Source organism: Pogoniulus pusillus, chromosome 1 (assembly GCF_015220805.1).
Source record: "Pogoniulus pusillus isolate bPogPus1 chromosome 1, bPogPus1.pri, whole genome shotgun sequence".
In the NCBI taxonomy this organism is placed as follows: domain Eukaryota; kingdom Metazoa; phylum Chordata; class Aves; order Piciformes; family Lybiidae; genus Pogoniulus; species Pogoniulus pusillus.
In genome coordinates, this window is record NC_087264.1 from 44,381,782 (window position 1) to 44,407,445 (window position 25,664).

Genomic DNA, 25,664 nt, shown 5'->3' on the forward strand with positions numbered 1-25,664 from the left:
CCAAAGTTCCCAATTCAAGTATTCTGACAAGGTATTGTTCACATCACATAGAGTATGTCAATGGACTGAGTCAGGTAAAGCTTTAAGTCTTTTAACTACTTTAATATCTACTAACAACAAGGTGGAATTATTAAGAAGGATTTTAAATTTAAACACAAAAAAGTAAACAAAAGTTTTCTTGGGCAACTCTCTACAGCCTCCTGCAAGGAGGGAGAGAAGTCTGCTCATACAGAAAAGCCCAAAAGGTCTTATATCTTTATTAATTAGTATAAGCTGAGGCTTTCCATGCGCATTTAAAGTATATTGGGAAGAACCTTTACATTTGAAGACAAGTGGATGGAGTCCTGGAATTAGGGTCACCTTTGATTATTCTTCTAATTCCCCAGCTGCTAAATCACAACATCAAAAGACAGCAGAAAGTACCAATGGGCACTGGCACACTAGTTGTTGGTCTCTCTGAACTTCTAGCAAAAAAGCTTAAGGAGACTGTGCAGATAAAGAGTATAACCACAGCAGACAGTGATCATCTTTCTTTACAGTCCCAGGTTACGGAGGCAAACATGGTTCAGACTTAAGGTAGCACATCAGAAACATCAGTACTGCAAACAGCACTACGCCATTTCCCCATGAATGCATTTTGGCAGTTTCCAGGGTCAAGACGCAGGTGCAATAAATCATAGAAGCCTTTCATTTTCTTTACAAAACAAAAATACTGCTAGTTCAACCTACAGTGAAATTATGAGCCCCTTTTTGAAACTCTGACAACATGAATCGTATTAAAATACAGTACTAACAAGTCAAAGTTCAACTTTTCAGAAGTCAAAGAGCAAGGAAAAAAACCTATAGGGTCTCACTGTATTCTGTTATGTGACTGAAATGGATCTTTTCATGCATTTGCCTCACCTGTTTGTGGCTGGGTCGATGGAGCACTGCTCCATGGTGCATCTTCAAACTGAACCCAAGTACTGATGGATGATGACAGGTCAGTGCTGGGACACACATGGTTCCCAAGCATGGCAGAATCCACTTTGGATTGGTCAGCTGCATCTTTCAGCTGTGTGTGGGAGAAGTCTGGAAATTCTCCATTGGCATTGTGGTTCTCTTCTGAGGAAGTATCCGAGAAAGAAAAGCATTTTTCCAGAGACTCTTTAGTGCTACCTGAAATAGAGACAAATTAGACTGGTAGGATTCACCATTACTTCACTGCTTTATATTGAGATATCTACAATCTGCCATTAAATTTAGGTAGACAATTTTCCTTTTATATAATTTTTAGACTAACATTGAACATTTTGAACTCAGTGCAGAACACTGAGTGCATTGTTTTGCACTCAATTATAACAGATGAGACTTCATCCTTGGCCAATTGAATATTGCCTTGAATCTCAAAGGGCAGATGGAAATACTGTAATAGAACTATGCTTAGGAAATCTCACATTACAAGAGTATTTTATGTTTCCTGGCCCAAATTCTCCTATTATGTAGTAGAATTAGTTCAACCAATGCATGTACTGCTTTCACTTAAAAGGCAAGCTATGCAACACTAAATATACCACAGTTGGATTAATTTAAACACAGAAAGTCTCACCATGTTCAAAGTAAATCAGGTAGCGTACCTTGAGGGTTAACAGGGAGAAGGAGTTCATCAGTGAAGGACACCCACTCAGACTGGTGGGAGGCAATGACACTAGTCAGAGATGTCATATTCGCAACAGGCTACTCATCTTCACTTGGAGATTATAAGGAGGAAGCAGAATAGGAGAGAGGTATGATGAAGATGAGTTGGTAGGAGAAAACACGTTCTTCACACTTTCTTCTCTTTTCCAGGTCTGTCAAGGTAAGAAAAGATTATGTCTTTTAGAAATGCCCACATTAGGTCTCTTAAAAAAATAAATAAGAGAAATTAGTGGCACCATTTTAATTAGAATGTTAGATCAATTTGTGTACCACAGGCACAGTACTGTCAAAGTACTGCTACCTTTGAGACATTAATGTCACCTGGGATTAGAGAAGGGCTAGCCACACCTGAGCAGCTCCTTGATTAAAGCACCTGAATGTCTTTGAAAATCCTCACGCTGAAACAAACTATTACCAAAACTAATATTTTATTCCTTACTCAAGGAGCCATGCCTCTCATAACTGCAGCAAGGGAGGTGATGAGGAAACTCTCCCAGGTTTAGAAAATGTTGATTATGATTCCAAGATGTCAGCATCTTGCTACCTAAAATGTCTGATGCCTCTCAAGAGCAAGCAATAAGCTGTATGTCTCATTCTCAGTAATATTTGTGTAGCTGATTGTGAGAGCAGGATAGATTTGTTGTGGGTATGCTGTCTACAACTACCTGAAGGGACATTGTAGCCAGGTGGGGGGTGGCCTCTTCTCCCGGGCAACCAGCAATAGAACAAGGGGACACAGTCTCAAGTTGTGCCAGCGTAGGTATAGGCTGGATGTTAGGAGGAAGTTCTTCACAGAGAGAGTGATTTCCCATTGGAATGGGCTGCCCAGGGAGGTGGTGGAGGCACCGTCCCTTGAGGTCTTCAAGCAAAGACTGGATGAGGCACTCGGTGCCATGGTCTAGTTGACTGGCTAGGGCTGGGTGCTAGGTTGGACTGGATGATCTTGGAGGTCTCTTCCAACCTGGTTGATTCTATGATTCTATGAAGAGGTGCCCTCTCAGCTAGATGTACTTTCAACTCTGCTGCTGCCCTGAATTTTGCATTTTGATTTTAAAAATCAACATTTTATAACTTGTCTGAACTTAAGCATGACTGCCACAGCCCAGCAAATGTTTTCACAAACACAGTAATTTTCATTAGGAAGCACTCCAACTGGATGTACTCTGCACATGTGTGGAAGAAACCTGCAAAGTACTTTGGTTGTTAGCCAGCAAATGAGAAGGAGAGAGAAATTCTCTTTGACAAGCACCCATGACCACCTCAGACTTGCAGACCACTCCAAAACTCTCACAGGACTACTGTCTGCTCCTAGAGAAGTGTGTGAATTCTGCCTCCAATTATCACAAGCATTGAAGCTCTTGTTGCCATGGTACTCAAGCACTAGAAAAATACGAAAACACATACTTTAAAGAGCTTTAAGCTGCAACTCTCACTCTGTTCTCTCCCACACAATTAATGTGGATTTTGAGGTGAAACTCTGTGTTGGTGTACAAGAACTGATACTTCACTGAGACTTCTCTTTAACGTGTATTAACAATATTCAGATCCAAAGACCAATCTCCTATTTAAATGCAGGAAGCAGAATAATCAATGACTTCCAATATGATTCTTCTCTCCACAGCTATTAGTCTGCTGAAGATAGGTCATGAAATAAGAGATGCATAAAAAGCTGAAAACTTCTAAAGTTTGGAAGCTGCAAACTAGCCTGACACTGGGGAGAATGCATTGGTCCAAGCAAAACTGAACACAAAACAGTTTCCTGCAAACACAAAAAAGGATTCCTGGAGTCAATCCTGATGGCTAAGTGCAGCTCTCCAAACGATTGATCCCTCCAGAGCTTATGGCCACCCTGCAGCCAGTCACTCTGCATATCTTTCCTTTATTCCACAACCCATTCCCTAATGCTGGAGGAATAGCTGCACTTCAGCTCAAACCTCTTTTCTTCCACTCGCACAGCAGGACATCTGCCTGCACGCAGTGTGGGCAGATACCTTTGCCTGCCTCATGGCACATTCATTTTGGGTGCTATTAAGTGAAACTACACTGTGGCAAAATAAAGAGGAAAAAAATACAATCAGAAGTTTAGATGTCGTATGAGGGAATGAGAGGATGACCTTGGTATCTTTCCTCCTGTGACCAATTAAGCTGTTTGTTTTGGGCTTAAGTATCTGTTACCAAGTTTTCTTTTCCCAAACAAGAGAATACTGACCTCTCCTTTTTCCTGGAAAAGTCTTGACGGAAGCATGAAATGGCAGGAAACCAAAAAAAGAAAACTGTTTACTTTGCCTTTAATGCACTGAGACTCCAGTGGAGCTAATTTATTTGTTTTAATTCAAAGGAAAAAAGTCATAAAATAAGGTAAGAAAATAGACTGTTCTAGCTGTGCAGACACGTGGAAGAATCGCACCCTTATTTTAGGATGGATTTTCTCTTTACTGCACCATGATGAGCTTTTTAAGAAAGCACCAATTCCATTCCTGCCCTAAATTCTTGTAAAGATCCATCAGCCACGTCCAGCTAGATAACTTTTGTGCAGACCATATGGCAAAGACACAACTTCATTCCCAAAATATTTTTCACATCTTTTCACTTTCCAAAATTCTTGTTAGGGAAAAAACAAACAAACAAAAAAATCTAAGCCACCCCACTGTGACCCAAGGAGCCTTATTGAGCACAAGACTGATGTGACATGCTACATTCAGTTGAAACAACCATCTGCAGAACTACATGTCTCTAGAGGAGCCATTTAACACTGTGGATAAAACTTGAATCCTCTCTACAACAACACAATCAGCATCCACTATTTAAACACTGCAGTGAATAACCTGCAAGCAAATTTTGTAGAATTTATGCTTGTCTTTCAGACTTTTCACACATCCATGGTTATTCCCAAAGAAATGGATTTCAGAGCGTAGAAGGCCTATGGGAACAAATGAATTCTCTATACTTTACAAGCTACAGTTTAAGCCAAACTTTATAAAGTACAGCCCAAGCTAAAAAAGAGATGGAAACAAGGTACTCCTAGGCCAGGCCAGCATTACATCTCTCTAAATGAATGGGATTTGTATCAGTTCAGATGTTGTTACTTCTGAATTTGTGTTATTATGCGCATTAAGGGTTTATTATGTGCATTAGTTCGGTGCTAAATGAGTACAAAATACAACTCAAAACTTAATTTATCACATTTTTTGTAAAAACAAATAAACAAAACAACAACAAAAATAAACAACAACAACAAAAAACTTTCTGTGGTAACATAGTAAATACAAGGTAAAGCAGACGTTATGCATCTAACCAAATGATCTTCATCACTGGTTCCAGCGCAGTGATTTGACCAGGAAGCAATAAAATTCTAAGCTGAAATTTCTGCTTCAAGTACTCCTTTTTTACATTTCAGTTTCACAGTGGGACTTGTAAATCTGAGTGACAAGTGGGTGACAGTAATTTCCAGTTCTCTTAAGGGCAGAGATCACAGAACTGGAACAAAATTCCTTTCCCTACCTGTTTAGTCCTCCTAATGTTTTGATCAACCCCATTACATAATCTCATTTTCAAAATGATGAAGGTTCACTCTAAACTGACAGCACTGCTTTCATGAATAGAAATTTTCTCTCATTTTGAAACTTTTATTGTGCTAAGCCAAAATCACATATATGAGCAGGTGGCACAATTACCTTGTGCCAGAAGGCTTAAACCCAGCACCCTGTGCAACGAGCCCTCACCCTAGGTGGAAATTTTACACAATGCTTGAGTACAAATACCTACAGTTCATGGCATTACCAAGACACTTTCAGAAGTATCTGTAATGGAATGGTGGGCTTGTAAACATACAATTTGTGGTGGGTTGAAATTAACCCCCAAAATAAATCACCAGACTAGCTCAGAAGGCTTTGGAGGGAAAATGAACATATATTTACAAGAAGTTAAAATCTAGAGGCATAAAATATAATGTACATGTACAAAATACATTCAAATAACTGAATTACTCATGTGTTTGGATAGCAAAGTTCAACGACTTTTCTCAGTACATTTCAACTCTGCTCTAAAGAAACAGCTTAGCACAACGAATCATTTCAAGCACTGAAGGACCCTTCTCCAATTGTTTCATCTTTCAGAAGATAGGTGCTGCAGTAGGCTTTATCACCACTACTAGATTATGGCTACGTGGAAAAACAGGATAAAACATTAGAATAAAAACTGAGAGGCTTAAATTCAGGTTTTGTTCTGCAAATGTAGTCTCAACAGCAAGCTTGTGGTAAATTTACAGACTCTAAGTGCAGTGCCTTAGCACTACAGAAAATATCCTGTAATCCACACAGCGATACTGCTTTTCTTGCTTGACTTTTATAAATGGCATAATTTATCCCAAAATATTCTGAGAATTTAATGGATTTAAAAAAAAATCTTAACAGTTCTGTTCATGACTGAGACAGAAGAGTCATTCCACAGACCAAAAAACCCCAACAAAAGAATTGTGCTTAATGACACGAGAAGTCCAAACTATCATGTCTTGGTCACATAGTTTGGTCTGTTTCTAGGTTAAAGTAGCTCTTGTTAACACTGGCCATGTGATAACGTGGCACTTGGGATCCAGTAGCGCTTGGAACTGCCTCTAGTCCTACTTTTCTAGCCTCCAAGATACAGCAAAATAAAAATCTACCTAAATGAACTGTTAAATTTTAACTGATGACATTTAGCCTACTTAAAACTTCACAAAGGACATGCCTACAGAAGTACTGGTGTAAGAAATAGCTTAACCATTTAGTTTCTTTCTCCCTTACAATTTCAGGGGACCTACCCATTAATTAGCTACTGTACTTTGCATTTGATAATTGCAGGAGACCCCAGAAGGGAGGAGGACTAGACAAGCTGTTAAGTTCCACGCAGCAGAAAAAGAAACTGTGCCAAAGAGACAAGCAAAAGACACTGACCGTGGCTTTTTGTTGTTGTAACAATCAAGTTTCGCTAACACCGGGAAAGTCTCAAGGAAAAATATGTAATTTTATCTTGACCACGTGCTTGGCAAACCCATGCAGACAAAACAATTCTAGTAGCACGGACCGAGAAACGATTGCTGCCTTGGGCGAGTTTCCAAGTGAGACAGAGCTCAGGGCTCTTCCTCTCAGCCTGGGCCGTAACAAGCACTGGCCACCAGCACATCATCACCTGAATCATCAACAAACGCCACACCACAAACCTGCTCTCAGGCATGAAAAGAAAGCCCAAGTACTTCAGGGTGGCACAGGAAAACAACAACAAGCCAAACAAACAAAGGAAAGCCAAAAAAAAACCCCAGCGATAAAGAGGAAAACACCCACAACTCCCCCAGGAGAACAGGCCGAGGGAGAAGGCTGCCAGGGCCTAATAGTGGCCTTCTAGCACTGTTGTGAAGGGGTTTTGTTTGGGTTCAGGGGATTAAATACGAGGCCGAATTTAAAAGGGTTATAAATAATTTAATATTATATACAAAAGGAATTCCCCCCCCCCCCCCCCCCCCCCAACTTATATACAGCTAACCTACACAAGTTCTTTGTATGTGGTTGTGAAATGACTTTACAGAATGTCTATTTACAGCCAGGAATCAGGAATTGAGTAGAGTTTTGGAAAGGATTTGGATAGAGTCTTGTGGCATTAAAGTGCCACAGGTAAAGTCACTGAAAGCCTATGCTGCTCGAATCGAGATTGTTCAGCTACTCACTGGCTAGAGTCACAGTCTCGGTGGTCCCAAATATCACAGTATCACCAAGGTTGGAAGAGACCTCACAGATCATCAGGTCCAACCCTTTACCACAGAGCTCAAGGCTAGACCATGGCACCAAGTGCCACGTCCAATCTTGCCTTGAACAGCTCCAGGGACGGCGACTCCACCACCTCCCCGGGCAGCCCATTCCAGTGCCCAATGACTCTCTCAGTGAAGAACTTTCTCCTCACCTCCAGCCTAAATTTCCCCTGGTGCAGCCTGAGGCTGTGTCCTCTCGTTCTGGTGCTGGCCACCTGAGAGAAGAGAGCAACCTCCTCCTGGCCACAACCACCCCTCAGGTAGTTGTAGACAGCAATAAGGTCACCCCTGAGCCTCCTCTTCTCCAGACTAAACAATCCCAGCTCCCTCAGCCTCTCCTCGTAGGGCTGTGCTCAAGGCCTCTCCCCAGCCTCGTCGCCCTTCTCTGGACACGCTCAAGCATCTCAATGTCCCTCCTAAACTGGGGGGCCCAGAACTGAACACAGTACTCAAGGTGTGGTCTAACCCGTGCAGAGTACAGTTGTTGGCCCTCGTGGATCTGAATAGTTCAGTTCAAGGATTATTGGGGTGCGCTGTCTGAGGAGGCTCCACGGGCACGATGGAGCTGGGAACGACAGGCTGGAGCGGCGGCTGGCTGGGAGCGCCTTGGTTGAACTTGCCCTGGGCCAGTGCGCAGTGCCGTGGGCTGGAAGCCACACAGCGGCGATGGCCCCAAAGGCGGCAAAGCGGCTAGGAGTGGTGGGTGGAGGAGGGTGGCAGGAACACTGAATTGCCCCTTTTTATGAGATATGAGCCCAAGATTGATGGTCCTTGGCCACAATTCTGCCCAATAAGAGTCTGGCAGCAGGCCAAAACATGCCAAATAAGGTGAAATCCATGGGTCTGGTACCCCCCCAATATGGAGAGGGCTCAGGTGGACCCACACCCTAAGCAGTGATCTTACACAACCTGTTTACCTCAACCTTGCAAGCAGGCAGGCCAGACCTGGGGGCACCAGGCTGCTTGTGCTCCTTCGTCCCCCTTAATTTGTTTTCCCCTGCTTTAGATAGGAAAACACCTTTCGGGGGGACATGTCCAGGCAGGAATAGGCTTGTAAACAGGCCATTTGGGCCTATGTGGCCCTCCACCACAAGCACCTGCAGGGAGCCTGTAGCAAAGGTGGAGTGGGACTGTTTACAAAAGCCTGTAGCGACAGAATGGGGGGCAATAGCTGTAAATTGGAGAACAGCAGATCTAGATTAGATGTTAGGAACAAGTTCTTTACCACGAATGGTGGAAATCTGGAACAGGTTGCTCATGGAGGCAGTTGCAAGGCCCATCCCTGGAGACAATCCAGGTCAGGCTTGACAAGGCTCTGCGCAGCCTATCTAGGGGAGGATATCCCTGCTCGCTGTAGGGTGACTGGGATGGAGGACCTCCGGAGGTGCGTTCCAACCCAAACCATTCTGTGGTTTTACAGTACTGTGAAATAAAGGAACTGGGTTTGGATTGTACTATTAGTACTGAGAAAACATCAACAGGTTCTGCCTAAATGCCTGAGATAACATTACATGATGAATGACCTAAATGATGATAGGAATAAGGTCACATTTGGTTATTCAGTTATTGCATTCTTAATATTTACGATCCTATTTTCTTCATGTATGCATGTGATGGTTTGGGTGTTCCCTGTCAGTCCGTCCCCCCCCCCCACTTTAGAAATCACCCAGACTAGACTCAGCTGGCTCTGGGAATATAAATGAAGCTATTTATTTACAGCTAGCACAATATACAAGCAGATATTTACAGTATATACAGTTATAGACAGAAATAGACAAGGTAAAAGGTAATACAGAAACACAACTCCCCTCCCAGAAACCTGAGTCCCCAGGAGGGGCTCTCAACCACCCCTGCACCTTCCCCCTGCCCCTCTCAACCTCACCCCAGTCCTAAAGAAGAATAGAGGTTCACCCAAGAGGTTAAGAAGCAAAGGTGAGTGGAAGGTGAGGTTAGGGAGATGCAGCTCAGTCAGAAGCCCAGCCAGAGAGTGAGACAAAATAGCAAGAGTGTTATCTAATGTTTTCGTTTCTTCTTCAGCAAGACTCTGAGGGGAGCAGACATCACCACTGTTTTTCTGTCACAGCCTATGATCTAGTTCTTCTCACCAAAACATTCTACCCTGCTTCAAACTAGCACAACGCATCCTCCCTTGGTTATAAACTGCCACAAGAACATTTCTGGTAACAGTAGGTTTTGGAACTGACACCAGCTTTACTGACTCTGATGCATACATACATGCTATTACATAGTCCCATGACTTCAAACGTATGTAGGCAGTTCAGTCACTACCTGCTGCGTGTACTACTCCTATGGAAGCTCTCAATAGGTAAGTAAGAACTAGGGCTCAAAAGGAGTCAAACAGATGTCCCCTATTAAACGCCTGGAACCTCTTTGGAGTACACCTCAACAGCATTCTGCCCTCAAAGCCTGAACATATTCACTTTATGTCACAGAATCATAGAATGTTAGGGGCTGGAAGGGACCTCTAAAGATCATCTAGTCCAATCCCCCCCACCAGAGCAAGATCACCTCGAGTAGATCACAAAGGAATGCATCCAGGTGAGTTTTGAATATCCCCAGAGAAGGCTCCACAACCCCCCTGGGCAACCTGTTCCAGTGTTCCTTCACAGTGACAATTTCCCCCTCATGTTGCATGTCATCACAAGGCAGAGCATTACTACTGCTCACTGCAGATTTCAGACAGGGATGGAGTGAGGCAGTGTGATACCCAAGATGACTTAGTGCCACCTAACATGCTGCGTGACAGAAAAGCTGCAGGGGTGCCCCTGAGCACAGGACCCAGTGAAGCCACACCACTTAATGGCCATACCAAATTATTCCAATACATGTGATCTGTCTAAATTCACACTAAGTCGGTGGCAGAAGCACTGTTAAAGGCGAGGTGACCTGGAATGTCCCTATTCCTCTAGGCCACAAGAACCCAACCACCATAAAATCACGTCCCACAAATACATATCTCGGCTTTGCTGTTGGTAAAAATAAGTCATATGCATCTCCCTCAGGAATATTTGCATCAAGGCTAATATATCAAAGGTCAACAGCTGCTTTTTTATCTTGTACCCAAATTTATCTGCCACAGAATCTCCTCTCTTTTCCTGAGAGAGAAAGAAAACACCTAAGTTGCTCTCCTGCAGTCTATACCAGCTTATTTAGACAGTTCAAAAGGCAATAGTCTTCCTCCTTCTGCCAAGGTTGTGCCTGAGAAGTACTTCATGGCTTCTGGATGCTTCATAATAAGAGCCAGTCAAATAAGATTTAAAACCTGATACTGGAGGAAAATTGTACAATCTCTTCCTCTACTCCTCATATTCCCAAGAGCTTGAGAAATTCACAAAGGTAATGTAGAAGAGCAGCAATACAGAAACAAAAAGGGAATCTGATTTTTGTTTTGTTTACTTTACAATTACAAGTAAGATAGGCAGAAAATAAAAGAGCCCAACAGACAAAGTGTTTCACAGTGATTGTTCACATAGGGGTTAGTCACATTGGGACCTACATTTCAGGACTCTAAATATAGCTTGCTGTGGTGCATCACTGTGATGCATTTGAAGTGTAACTGAAGCCTCCAGCCACATAACTACATTGTCACTTTAAGAATAATTTCCCAAACTGCTACCCTTCCAACTCAGTCTAGAATCTGAGGCAAACATCAGTCAAATGCTGAGTCAAAGTGCTTTAAAATTACACAGGGGAAAGCTCACTGGAAAGAGGCAACATGCCAATTTGTTTAGCAGAACATTTACATCTCTAAAATCTGGGATTTAGGTTTTTTTTCCAGCCAGTATTGCACAAAGTGGAGAAAAAAAACGAAGTGATCCACTAATATAAATATTTGACTTCCCAAGGGTTAGACTACCTCAGAATTACTTTTACAGATCAGTTTTTTCTTTATTCAGGGAAATTCTGAGGGTGATAACAGTAGGGAACAAGAAATAAAAATGCAGTGAGGGCGAAGAGGTTGATAGCATCCCCTTAGGAGAAAGATGGTGCACAGTCCTTACCACTCTTTCTTGTCTTCTCAAGGCAGAACTCCAAAGAAACACCCGAGTCCCAGACTTTCACACCCTAACATCATGTGTCAGACATTCTCTGCCTCAGTCACAACTACTGCACAACGTAATGCTACCTTAAGTGATGCTCGCAAGCACAGGGTGAGGGGGAAATCCATTTTATATTTCCAACCTGAAAGAATGAATCCTGTCAAGCACCCTGGTTTACATACCTGATATTAATGTCTTAGTATGTTCTTATCTAAGCCATGTACAGACAAGTTAGCCAGATATATTCAAATTAACAACCTCTCCAAAAGATACCGTGCTTGCTGTTCTGATGATTATCAAGGTGTGCTATTTAAGTAATCTCACTGATGTAAAAATCATTCTACAATTAATAACCCTCAAACCAACTATGTCACTGCAGCCTGACATGACTGAAGACAGTCATCAAGAGGTAAGCACAGACCACAAAGCCCTGTCTATATCTATCATTCTTCAACAGAAACAGGAAAGTGAGCCCAGTAAACTTAAGATCACTATTGTACTGGACAATGAACACTTTTCTAGTAAACACACATCCTGGCTTGTATAAAATGCCATCCTGTTCTGTTCTGCCAGGTACTAACATTCCAGCAATGCCTACATGCCTTGCTTTACCAAGATTCACTGTACAACTATTGTTGTATTCACTGTACAACACACTATTCACTGCACAATCTATCCTGCTTCCATGAGTAAAATGAGAGCTGGCATGATTATTTCTGTGCCTCACAACAGACACAGATTTCAACAGCACAAATGAAATCAAGGCTTTATCATCTGAATTAGAGCTAAATGCATGATAGACATTAGGTGAAAATCAAAAAATCTTCATTGAAAACCATGGATATAATTAGTTCCCATCGACTGGTACCAGCTAAACTAAGTTTAGACAAAAAAAAGCTGAGGGAAGAAAAAAAAAACCCACCAATCTCCCAAAGAGAGAAAAGTCAAGCCTTCAAACACTAACACATTCAAGACAAGGGAGAAAGTGGATTCTGTAGACAGAGATGCTTCACCAGAGACTGTATCCATACAATGAGGAGAGGCATTCATCTAGCTGAGCTGTGAGTACTCTCAGAATGGGAGAAAAGATTCAGAGTGAGAGGAAAAAAAACACAGAATGCAAGTGTGAAAGCACCAGGAACCATGGATGAGATGATGCAGAGACAGCAAAGAAGTTTTCCTGTGCTAAATGTTGGTTGCAAAGGGAGATAGGAAACATCGGGCAAGAAAGCCATTTTCTGTCCAACTCTTCTCCTTATGTCCATATAGCTAAAAACTATACATATAAGAATAACTTCTATTTAACTGTACTTCTGTGTAACATATTTTATAACTTCTAAACTGTATCAGCTGCACATTTCTAAGGAAAAGGTTTTTTTCATTGTAAGAGAGATCCTGATGGTTACATATAAAAGCAGCCTTAAAATGTGAGGCTGTCTCTCAGTTTAAGGAAGTCCTGCTTGATTATTTAAAGCTAGACAGAAAACAACACTCTAGAAGAGGTACCACAAAGAAGAAGCCTGCCCTGGCAGAAAATTCTTTGGGTGATGCAACTAGTCTTTCCTCGTTACCACTGTCTGGAGAGTCAGCTGAGATTACGCAATCTAGGGTGATACCAGGACATGGTAGACCTTCAGGGCAACCCACAAATATGACTGTTGTCACCCTCTATTTTAGATACTCTAAATATAGGCCCATTAGACTTAATGGTGCTGTTTGTTTGGTGTGACTGCTCTTGTTTCAAGAGAACAAAAAAGCTACTCTAGGGAAAAAAAAACATGCTTCAGCAAAGACTGAATTTAAAGGGACCTACTACTTTATATACTATTAAAAAATGAAGTAGAAATCAAGATCTTAAAAAGTAAATTTCACACATAGTACAAAATAGTATTTTTGCAATAGCACTAAATAATATATTTATGTCTAATTATATCTGACAATTGTCAAAACATGACATAACAATGTATTGTATATCAGCATGATGTAGAACAGAGGGTCATGAGAAAGTCCTTCATTTTTTGTTTGGCTTTGGGTTTATTGGGGGGTTTGTTTGGTTTGTTTTTACTAACACACACTAATGACTGGTATAAGTAAAAAATATGAAAATATGTTTCAGGGGAGAAAGAAAAAGTGGTTTGCAGTATCTGTCAGACAGTCCATACCTCAAGTAAAGTTTGTAAGATACCAGCAGGGGCATCCTTCCCTACTATTCCTTACTCATCTCTGGAAGCTCACAAGGAACCCCAACAGAGGCATCCTCTCACAGAGGTCCCCACTCTGGTACAAAGGAGGAAAGCCCTTTGCTTCAAACTTAGCTCAGATTAATGTTTTGACAGTGTCTGGTTTGGTAAGCAACTGCTGCCCATCTTTATGGTACCACTTCTTTGACAGCCAGCTGTGACTGTAAGACAGCAGGCAACCTCATGCATTCCAGAAGGGGACCTAAAATACACTGCCATCTATCTACATGAGATCATGTAAGTGCTGTGCTGCAGGGGTATATGGTTAGAAGTGGACCCCTGTGGCATATGGATGCAACAAATCACTCCTATGTTATTACACTCAGTATCTCGCTGAGGAAGTAACAAGAGGAATCACTGCAAGCCTGAGTATCGACAGCAGGAAGAAGAATCAGCTGCATCTCATCCTCAAGAGCATGATGTACTTAATATCAACACTGTTGTATGGCTTCCATGGGATTCTCACCTTTTGATCTGACACAAATGCCCAGTTACAAAACATTCAGGTTGTTGACAAATATACAGTATTAGATACTAAATTCATACGAATCAGCTGACACAGAGCGTGGCACTGTCACTGGTTTCACAGGTCAAACAGTCATTGCACAAATGCAGAGGGTGAAACAGAATGATGAAGAATAGAAAGAACAAATAAGAAGCACATACAATTGCTAAACATTCAATGGTTGGGGCATTATTGTCAAGGTAAACTGTTAAAACTGCAATAGCAGGGAGAACTCTGCATTTGGTACACTTAACAGCTGTACCCTGAGAAGGTTCCCTGTAGACTGAACAGTTGTTGGGGAAGTTTCTGCAATGGCAGCTCCTCATATGTGTGACTCAAGCCAGTGCTGCGCAAGTGCTATACGTGTATCACAGGATGCCAGGGGTTGGAAGGGACCCAAAGACATCACTGAGTCCCACCCTCCTACCAGAGCAGGATCATACAATCTAGCTCAGGTCACAGAGGAATGCATCCAGGTGGGACCTGAAAAGCTCCAGAGAAGGAGACTCTACAGCCTCTCTCAGAAGCCTGTTCCAGTGTTCGGTGACCCTTACAGTAAAGAATTTCCCCCTTGTGTTGAGATGGAACCTCCTGTGCTACATCTTACATCCTTTGCTCCTTGTCCTATCACAGGGAGCAAGTGAGAAGAACCTGTCTCCCCTGCTTCCTGACGCCCAACCCTCAGATATTTATAAACATTTACTAAATCTCCTCTCAGTCTTCTCCAGACTCTCAGCCTCTCCTCATAAGGCAGTGCTCCAGTCCCCTAATTGTCCTCATAGCCCTCTGCTGGACTCTCTCCAGCAGATCCCTGTCCCTCAAACTGAGGAGTCTGAAACTGAATGCAGTACTCAAGACGAGGTCTCATTAGGGCAGAGGAGAGGGCAAGGAGAACCTCCCTTGATCTGCTGGATACACTCTTCTTAGTACACCCCAGGATCCCATTGGCTTTCTTGGCCACAAGGGCACATTGCTGTGCCATGGTTAACTTGTTATCCACCAGGACTCCCAGGTCCCTCTTCACAGGATTGCTTTCCAGCAGACGACCTCCCAGCCTGTACTGGTGCAGTTTATTATTCCTCCCCAGGTACAGGACTCTGCACTTGTCCCTGTTGAACCTCATTTTGTTCCTCTATGCCCAGCTCTCCAGTCTCACTGGATGGCCACACAGCCTTCACCTGTATCAGCCAAGCCTCCCAGTTTGGTGTCATCACCAAACTTGCTGAGCAGACTCTGTCCCTTCATCAATGTCATTGATAAAGATGTTGAACAGCACTGGACCCAGCACTGATCCCTGGGGCACTCGACTAGTTACAGCTCTCCAGCTGGACCTGGCACCATTGATTACTATCCATCTTTGGATCCTAATCCACCTTACTGTCTGCTCTTCCATCCCACACTTCCTGAGCTTGCTCATTAGGATGTTACGGGAAACGGGAAACGGTGTCAAAGGTCTTGCTAAGGTCTCCCTAAATCCCCCCATTCAGTTAGGGCATCACAGAATGCTATCAGGTTAGTCGAGCATGATTTCCCCTTGGTAAATCCATGCTGACTACTCCTGATAACCTCCTTCTCTTCCAAGAGCCTGGAGATGCCCTCCAGAAGGAGCCACTCCATTTTTCCAGGGATGGAGGTGAAGCTGACTGGTCAATAGTTTCCTGGAACCTCTTTCTTGCCCTTTTTGAAGATTGGAGTGCCATTGGGTCTCCTCCAGTCCTCAGGCACCTCTCCTGTCTGTCACAGTTAGGCAAAAATGATGGAGAGAGTCAGAGCAATAATATCAGCCAGTTCTCTCAGCATCCTTGGGTACATCTCATCAGGGCCCATGGACTTTTGAGTGTTCAATTTGTGTAACTGATCCCTAATGCAGTCTGCACTGACCAGTGGGGAGAATTCCCTCCTCCCAGCTTTCTCTCCTTCATCCAGGGTCTGGCGTAGATAGGGGAATTCAGCCATAGGTGTAAAGACTGAAACAAAGGAGGCATTCAGCAACTCTGCCTTCTCTGCATCCTCAGTTATCAGGGCTGCCTCCTCTTTCAGCAGTGGCCCCACACCTTCCCTTAGCTTCCTTTTCCTACTGATATATTTGAAGAAGCCCTTCTTGTTCTCTTTCACTTCCTTCGCTAGTTTCAGTTCCAAGAGGGCTCTGACCTTCCTTGTTGCCATTCTACATGCCCGGACAACTTCTCTATTGTTCTCCCAAGTGACAAATCCCTTCTTCCATGACTAGCAACTTTCTTACTTCCCTGAGATTTCCTTCAGGAGCAATTCAGGGAAGAACCCTAAAGAACTGGGAGAAACATCTAGCCCAAGCTACCTAGGTAGTCAATAGTAGAGGTTCTGCCAGCTGAGCAGGTCCAGCTCATTCAGATTTGTTACGAAAGGTAGAAGGTGACAGGGTTCCTGTCATTCATGAAAAGAACTTGTTGGGGTAGTCTGTTTGGGTATTTTCCCCTCCAGGGGAGGCTAGACCTGCCCAAGGGGTGGTTTCTGCTGAAGGACCTGGTCATACACACTGGGTTATGCAGAAGAACGGTGAAATACAATGTATGCCACAAAGGAACTTGACATTAGCAGAGAGAATGTAGATATAAGTTGTTATGAGTTCTTTTGCAGATAATTGTGGTGCTCCTAAAACCTATGAAGAACCCACCATCCATGAGCATGAACTCTGCAAGTGCTAAGAGTCCTGCTCCATCCCATTCACTGAAGAAAAGATCTGACTGTTTCCTGAAACCTCTGAGCTAGCCAACGCCTGAGACAGATGGAAATGAGGAAGTGGATGGCTGGGAATTGAAGAAAATGCCTGAAGCCTGGATGACTGCCATTCATGACACTGATGTTGTCCCTAATTAGATGGAATGACTTGATCCTCCAATGGTAATTCTATTAAAGCAGTGGATTGTGGCAGTTTGAGCTAGATTTCTGGCTCAGACAGAAAAAAATGGGAACAGGGAAACTCTGAGTGGAGAGGTGAACACTCTAGGGATGAGCCATATAAAAGCAAAAATGGATAAGTTAATATAATTTCATTGGAGCATCAAGAGCTTTATGTCTGCAAGCACAGCTTCTACCTTGCCCTTGCTGCTTCTGCTGTGCCTGCTGCTATCTTCCCCTGCTGCTGTTTTGGCTGCATCGTTGCTGCTTGACCCCTTCCCCATCTTCCTTAAGGTTATTCTATTTCTGCAGTAGTTTATCCTCCTTATACTGTTATATTTTAACTATAAGAAATACAATTTCATTCTTCCTGACTTTCCAAAAATCTGTGTTGCAGTGAGTTTACTCTACCAGAGGAGAGATCTGCTCTAACCCAGTACAAGTACTATAAAAGAAAGGGGAAAGAAATAAAAGGGAAAACTGAAAAAAAAACTTGGCCACACTCTACAGAGAGTAGAGATATTCCACTATTCTTTCCTTCTTCGACAACTAAATCTTCATTATCAAACAGCAGACATGTGTTTTGTCATTAAATCATGTAAAGTTCAACTACACTAGGTATCCAGCCATTCTAAGCATGCTCTATTTGCCTATAGTTTCAAATTATGCATACAGAAACTATGAGTAAGATGGAAGTCACATTTGCAGTCATAAACACACTCAAGTGGATTTCAGTAATGCAATATCTTGCCTCCCAAACTTTTAGACAATCATGTCAGATTTCTGGGTGCTGTAGACATTGTGAAACTCAAAGGTTAACTTGCTTTAAAGGAAAGCATTGGGTCTAGTTTACACATGACCTCTGTGTCATCCACATGCTTTAGTAGAGCAACAGTGTTACAAATATACACAAAAATAAAACCCACCAAAAAAATCCCAGCCCATACAGTTCCTCCCCACCCAGAAGTTTAAGGTAGTGTTGCTGTTGCCTTGAACACTGAAGTCCGGTCAGGAAAACAAAACAAAAGGAACTTTATGAAGACTCCATTTACTTAAGTGCAAAATCAATATAAAGTAGTGCAGACAGGCTGGGCACTCGATACCAGCAAGTCCCTTTTTTATTAAAAGGTTTGGATTCTCATTATCCTTCTCTATTCAACCCCTCTTAGATAGTGCTGCATGTTTACTGAGCCAGTGCTGGAAATGGAAATAATGCAAGCCAGGTCACCCCACCTCCCCACCCAACATCATGCAGCAGTAAGCGACCATGATTATTCTGCTGCTCAGCCCACAAGGTCTCTCAGTTGCACAGCACTGTATGCAGCAATACCAGGAACCAGCAACGCCAATGCAGCATTAGCACTCTTCTCACCAGCTCTGGGGTGGCCAAGTCCAGCTAACTTTTGGCCAAGACTGCCTTACCCAGTGGAGAAGTCCTGGAATTGGGATGCAGACAAGCAGATTTTAAAATATTTGGGATATTTATCTGCTTCTTTCATAAAAGTACAGATTCACAAGGGGACTGAGACTCTCTGTTGCCAAGACTGGCTGTGACTCATTCTGGCAGAGTGGTAAATTTGACACCAACATAATTCACACAGACACCACCAAAAGCAGGTGGCAAACTACTGAAAATTGGCAAAAGTAGAATTACTGTTTCTTTCAAAACAAACTTCCTGAAATGAAAGAACTGTCACTTGAAAGTTAGTGCTCATTTCAGTGTCACTGAGGAGCTGAATGTGGCTCTTTAGAGCTGCAGTTCTGAAAGGTCTGTGGCCATACTCAGTAAGTTTTAGCTCCAGGTGTATCCCTATCAATAACCTGGATTAAATACAGGGAGAATTCAAAGTCTTTCCAGAATAGAAGTGAACGCTGGTGCCAAACTATGAGCTGTTATGTAGTGTGGTGAACTAACAGCTGCCTTCACTCAGAGAAACTTGGACAATCAAACTGCAGATGTCATAGATGAGTTTTTTTTTTTAGGAGAGGAAAGCTGAGATCTGCCTAATGTATTTGAACCACAGTTCTACCTCCTTTGACAACATTTGAGACTCTTGCAGTGAATACTCTCAAAGAAATGCATACACCTAGCAGCTGAGAACTTAATCCTCATGGAATGAGACTAAAGAACACACACCTGATGTTTCTATGGTATAATTTTTATGTACATGGTAGAAAATGCATACACCTAGCAGCTGAGAACTTAATCCTCATGGAATGAGACTAAAGAACACACACCTGATGTTTCTATGGTATAATTTTTATGTACATGGTAGAAAATGCATACACCTAGCAGCTGAGAACTTAATCCTCATGGAATGAGACTAAAGAACACGCACTTGATGTTTCTATGGTATAATTTTTATGTACATAGTAGAAGTTTTAGCCATGTCAGTATCTGAACTCTGGTGAACTGGAAACAACATAGCAAGGATTACTGAGAAAGGAGCATTTCTTGTTGCAAGTTTCTGTCCTCAGGAGTGACTAGCAATTAAACAGCAACTAATCGTTAAATTGCATAGGCCAAATTCTTCCCTACAGCTGTTCCATTGAAACTACTCTATTAGAAAATAAACTGCCCTTGTGCTGTGAAGCTTGACCAGCTTGAGTTTCAGTTATGCAGCTAGTAATGCCTTTTCTCTTAAAAAATGCTTAGTAGTGCTTTTTCCATGCATTTCCATCACCCACACAACCACAAAACCACCATGAAGTTCTGCAAAATGGTACCTTCTGAAGAGACACCAGTTTCAGATAACAAGAGAACAAAATTACTGTATCATTTACCCATTCCTATTTCCAAACCTAAATGAAAGATAATTCTTTCATTTCACAGCTGGCAAACCCAAGAGCCCACAGAGAGAATCAGTTTCTATAAATATTCATTTCTGTAAATGCCAACTAAAACTTGGCCTAAAAAGGCATAATGAAATGAAAATCAGACCAGTAAAAAGACATCCTTTCTCTTCAGTTCACCAGGAAGGTCTGCTGCCCTTGTACCAGGAGCACTTTGAACCTCAGCTCTGGAGCACACTGCCTGCTCTCTGAATACTAGGACAGTTTTGTACTACTGGAGGACCTTAACAGGATCCTGAGGCATACCAATCAGTTCTGTCCTCTGTTTCAAGTTCAAGAAATTATGCTAAGATATTTAATTTAGTTACCTTAATAAATCAAGATGAATCACACCTCATTTAACTTCGGACATTCGGTTTGACATCAGAGATATGTCACACGATGCACTGTTTACAGTCAATAGAAGGAACACAACACCTCCAGAGGATCCTTCATCTGATCTATTTTTGAACAAGGTGAATCCCCCTCTAGAAAGACTATGGCAGCTAAGTTAGGCTTTGCGTATCTTATTTGCACCTAAATTAAGACAAATGAATCACAGTCAAAAATAACCTACCAATATTCCATTTCTCCTTTCAGTGATGGGCTGTGTTAGTGGAGATTCTCCCTTCTTCCCAGGAGTCTAATTCCTCAAACTCTACAGCACACACTCTTCATCACAGAGCTTCTAAGCAGGTACTGTTATTACTAAATGACCTACACACACCACCACATACACGTTTACATTTTTTTCCTATGATGCCATCTGGCTCCCTCCTTCATTACTTCTAGAGCTATTCTTTCCTAGGAGTTTCACTTGGTTCTGTCTTCCTAGAAGGAAAGGTCTGCAACAAAGCTTAAACCCCACATTTAATATTCAAATTACTTCATACAGCTTGCAGTCTACCCCACATTCCGCATCAGTATCAAACACAGAACTGCCTTATTCCACAAGGAATGAAGAAGCACTTCAGCAGTCGTTTGTTACTCTAAGCTATTCCTCATTTCATACAAATGCCCCTGAGCAACACAAGATGAAATCACCAAGCGCTGTTTTGAAGGTAATAGCACAGCTAATCAAGACATTCCTAGAGCATGACATCTTGAAATAAATAAAAAGGTAAACTTCAAGAAAGCCTTACACATATTTTTAGACATGACACTGCTGTGGACTGACAAACCTGAGAAAAGTCAGAAAGTACCTATTAAAGGTTTGATTTTCGGGATGGGTGAGGGTAAGAGTGCTTTGATTTTATGTCTCCCTTTTCAGCAGCTGTATCTCTGTAGACTTGGTGTTTAAGAAACCCAAAGATCTCAGTAACCTACTCCCTTTGAATATTTTCTATTAATAAATCCCTCTTTGTTTCTATAGTTCTTTTAAGGGACACAGGGGTTGATATCACCTCAGTTTTGTTTTACATTATGCTCTGATGTTTACATTTTCCCTTGCATTTTTTTCTCTAAGTTTATATTTGGTATTATGTTACACTTAAAAAAAAAAACCCAAACAACTGTTAACAGTTTATGTTAGCAAGCAGCATAAAACCTTACCTGTAGGAGTAAAGCTGGTGGGTGAGATTCTTGGCAACAGTGGCATAGCTTTCACACTACTTTTCTGCAGCTTTTATTTCCAATTATCTCCAATCTGATCCTGCAGACTGAACTTGCATTAGCACTTGGAGAACACTGAGTGAGGTTTTAGAGTTCTTCTGACTCATCTTATCCCAAACAAAATTAGTTTACATGCTCTGAGATGCAAACTGAAGTGCAGTAAGTGCAGATGATCAGGATATTCAGTTCAAAAGCTCATTTCTGCTCTAACTCATGCACTATTTGCATACACAGTTTTTCAGAAGGTAAGGGAGTCCTAGAACCTTAGCATTTGTCTTCTGGTATCTCCACACTACTGCATTTTCTTATTTTTGTCAATATCAGTGTCTGAAATCCTACACTCTTTAATTCTGATATAAATAGGACCTTCCACATGGTCCATCTTATATGCCTATTTCAATAGCAGTGAAAACTGATCATAGAAGTCAACAGGGTATTTATAATCCCTACCTGAGAAGCAATTTTACCCATACAGACAGCTTCAGATGGATTTCTGACCCTGTTTTAAGGTCCTAGCAAAACTTTCACCACCTACAAGGAGCAAAGTCTTAACCCCTAATCTTTTCAGATACAAAAGCTGAGCTGTAAGGCTTTTGGTCATGTTTCCTAGGACCCATATTCAGCTGGGTGCAGTTACAGCTGTAATCCTGCAGACAACAAGTGCTCACACCCACCACAAAGGAAGACAGGTGTTCCTTCCTTGAGGTTAACCACTGATGAAGTTATTAGATCCATCAGCAGAACTCACAGTCTTTCAAAAAAATATTCAGCATGGTTAAGCTTCAAAAACATTAATAGAGTACTACATGGATTTTTTTTTTTGTAATGCAACTAACAATTCAGATAAATTGACCAGGAATTGTCTTCTGAATGCTCTATTAGCTGATTTCAGAGTGAGTTTAAGTCATTAGTTTAGATACATCCAACTTTTAGATGGTCAAGATTACGTCACAAGACCAGACCACCACACCACATGGATCCATAGAGTCCTACAGCTCACTCCCTGTGAAGATTTCTTTTAAAGCTTTTCAACTTTCAAAAAGAAAGCTAACATTGTACAAACCTTATGAGGCTAAAACCTTTACTCCCATCCTGCCTTTACAGGGCTTTACAACAATTCAAAATTCACTTTGTTACTTTTCTGGCAAAGATCATGACAAGTGCTCTGCACAAAACCTCAAGTGCAATGCTTGAATGAAACACTGCATGAAAAAAGGCTGCTACCAGGAGCAAAGCATTAGAGCAGCAGAACTCACAAGCCATGCTCTTGCAGCTGATGCCACTATGGCAACTGCCTCACTGACTAGAAAAGTCACCACATTTACAGCATGGGCAACATAAGCCTTGCAAAGCAGAACATCTTGAAAATTTTGTAAGATATATAAATGCTGTTTCTCATCTTAATCTGTTGATGCCAGACTTGAGATAGATTAAAATTAAGGATTCTATAAACACCATGTATTTAGCTCACTCACAGTATGGTTTTAACCCCCATAGTCTGAGTTTCTCATCCAGGGAACAATTCCAGCTGCCACTTCTTAACAAGGAAGCTGACAAGGTAGCACAAACGAGGACTTGTGATGGGGAGTTGGCTGTTACTGAGACGTGGTGGTTGCTTTTCTTCGCCTTGCATCCCCTGGACTATTAGCTACGCCAGCCACACAGCTGAGCATTCATTATGCTAATGATACAATGAGGGATCCAAGGAACTTGTGTAAAGCAGAGACTCCAGTTAAAGACCAAGGTACGCTGTTAACTCCTCAACAATAATTAAGGATCTGAGTAGTAGGAAGAGCGCAGGGAGTCAGAACTGAGATACAGCACAACTTGTCAAAAAGGAAAAAAAAGATCTGACCTTTCCTCATATTGGAAAGTTTAATGGTCATGCTCTTGATGACAAACATATCTTGAAAATCATTTAAGAGCTACAAGTACAAGAGATCAGCAACCATTAAAGTTGCCAGATATACTCCTGTATCTAAGGAAAATCATAGAATCAACCAGGTTGGACGAGACCTCCAAGGTCATCCAGTCAAACCTAGCACCCAGCCCTAGCCAGTCAACTAGACCATGGCACTAAGTGCCTCAGCCAGGCTTTTCTTGAAGACCTCAAGGGATGGTGCCTCCACCACCTCCCTGGGCAGCCCATTCCAATGCCAATCACTCTCTCTGTGAAGAACTTCCTCCTAACATCCAGCCTATACCTACCCCGGCACAACTTGAGACTGTGTCCCCTTGCTCTATTGCTGGTTGCCTGGGAGAAGAGACCACCCCCCACCTGGCTACAATGTCCCTTCAGGTAGTTGTAGACAGCAATGAGGTCACCCCTGAGCCTCCTCTTCTCCAGGCTAAACACCCCCAGCTCCCTCAGCCTCTCCTCATAGGGTTTGTGTTCCAGGCCTCTCGCCAGCTTTGTCACCCTTCTCTGAACACCTTCCAGCACCTCAACATCTCCTTGAATTGAGGGGCCCAGACCTGGACACAGTACTCAAGGTATGGCCTGACCAGTGCTGAGTACAGGGGCAGAATAACCTCCCATGTCCTACTGGCCACATCATTCCTGATGCAGGCCAGGATGCCATTGGCTGTCTTGGCCACCTGGGCACACTGCTGGCTCATCTTCAGCTACTATCTATCAGTACCCCTAGGTCCCTTTCTGCCTGGCTGCTCTCCAGCCACTGTTCCCAGCCTGTAGCGCTGCTTGGGGTTGTTGTGGCCAACGGTGCCACCATTAGTGAACATGGGCATTTTGCCATCAACCTGTACTTTCAAATTGACTCACCCAAAGAAGTTTTACAAAACGCTATTTCCCAGAAGACAAAAGGGCTTCATAACTGATGAGCAAAGAAATGCCCATGTTTTCTTATGCTAATTTTTACTTTGACAACACAAATAAAAGGGGCCCTCAAACCAATACTGTGAAGTTATTCTAAGGATAATTCCTAGTGACAGGTGAGGTAGTCAGGCGGCTTTGTTAACTTTTTTCTCTCTGAGAAAAAAACCTGAATTCTCAAAAAGGATTAAATTGTGAAAAAGAAAAGAACAGAACAACTGACCACAGGCAATTAGCAATACACTTAACAAAAAACAACGCAGGAAAGCGGAGCTGCAGCACACAAAGGGGTTAAAACACACGGACCAGGCAAACGTGTAGAGAAGGGTGTCGCTGGTTGTGCGTTAACACTAAAACTCACTTTGCAGGGAAATATGTCATCTGAGCGTTTTTAGCCTATCATTTACATAGTGTATTCAAACGAGACAATAAAGGCGAGTGGAGGTTTTTCTTTCCCTTGCGGTATGCTAATCACAGACAAACGTTTCAAAAGCTGCACAATTCAGCAGACTCAAGGAAAAACACAAAACATGAGTAATTGCAGAGAGCAGCTGAGGAGTAGGTGGATACAAGCAGCTTCCACATGCTGCTGTGAATGACTGGTTAACCCTTCTGCAGCCACGGGCTGCGGAGCTGCTAGCACTTGGACAGAAGCACGGCGTGTGTGCCTGCGAGCTCCCGGGAGCAGCGCGCTCACCGGAGAGAACATGGCTGGGGGGTTGCTAGGCTGCCTGGCGTAAACAGTCATCCTCAGTAACAGCCGCGAAGCACCGAGGGGGAACAGGTTGAGCGTCTGGTCACGGCCAGAAGCGGGGTCACGAGTCCCGGCCAAGGAAAGGGGCTGGGGCGCAGAGGAAAAACTTCATCTCCACCAAGGCGTGCAGCTGGGGCTGGCCCGCCCCCGAGACTCCAGGAAGAAAAGGCAGCGGAGAGGCACCGAGCACCAAGAAGTCAGCAGCCCCAGCTCGTTCGCTTTACGTTTCCTGGGCTCCGGTTTCCGAACGCCTTCCTCCCGCCCCTGCCCTAGCGCTGCTCACGAACTGGAAGCCGGGGACACCCTTTGCTTGGATGGCAGTAGGGAGAGCGCGGGAGTGCGCCGGGTGGCCCCACGCTCACTGCCCACACCGCGGCCGCTGGCCCCGAGCACCCCCGCCCTGGACCTACCTGCCGGCGGCAGCCAAGGCGCTCCCCTGGGCAGCGGTGCCGGCGGCCGGCGCGCTGAGGGAAAGCGGCGGCGCGGGCCCGTCCC

General features: G+C 43.0%; 1 protein-coding gene across 3 annotated transcripts in view; it reads right to left on the bottom strand.

Annotated features, from left to right (window-relative positions):
* STON2 (stonin 2) overlaps window positions 1-25,664 on the bottom strand; it is an 85,762-nt gene extending 60,098 nt beyond the window's left edge. The window contains exons 1-3 of one of the 3 annotated variants that reach the window (XM_064151141.1): window positions 25,580-25,664; window positions 1,617-1,829; window positions 904-1,158 (exon numbers count right to left, since the gene is read on the bottom strand). In XM_064151141.1, coding sequence (XP_064007211.1) covers window positions 904-1,158; window positions 1,617-1,704 — 343 coding nt within the window. In that variant the 5' untranslated portion in view covers window positions 1,705-1,829; window positions 25,580-25,664. Of the gene's footprint in view, window positions 1-903; window positions 1,159-1,616; window positions 1,830-20,300; window positions 20,385-21,522; window positions 21,627-25,579 lie in introns of those variants that run through there. The other 2 variants (XM_064151150.1, XM_064151159.1) reach the window with 2 other exon arrangements.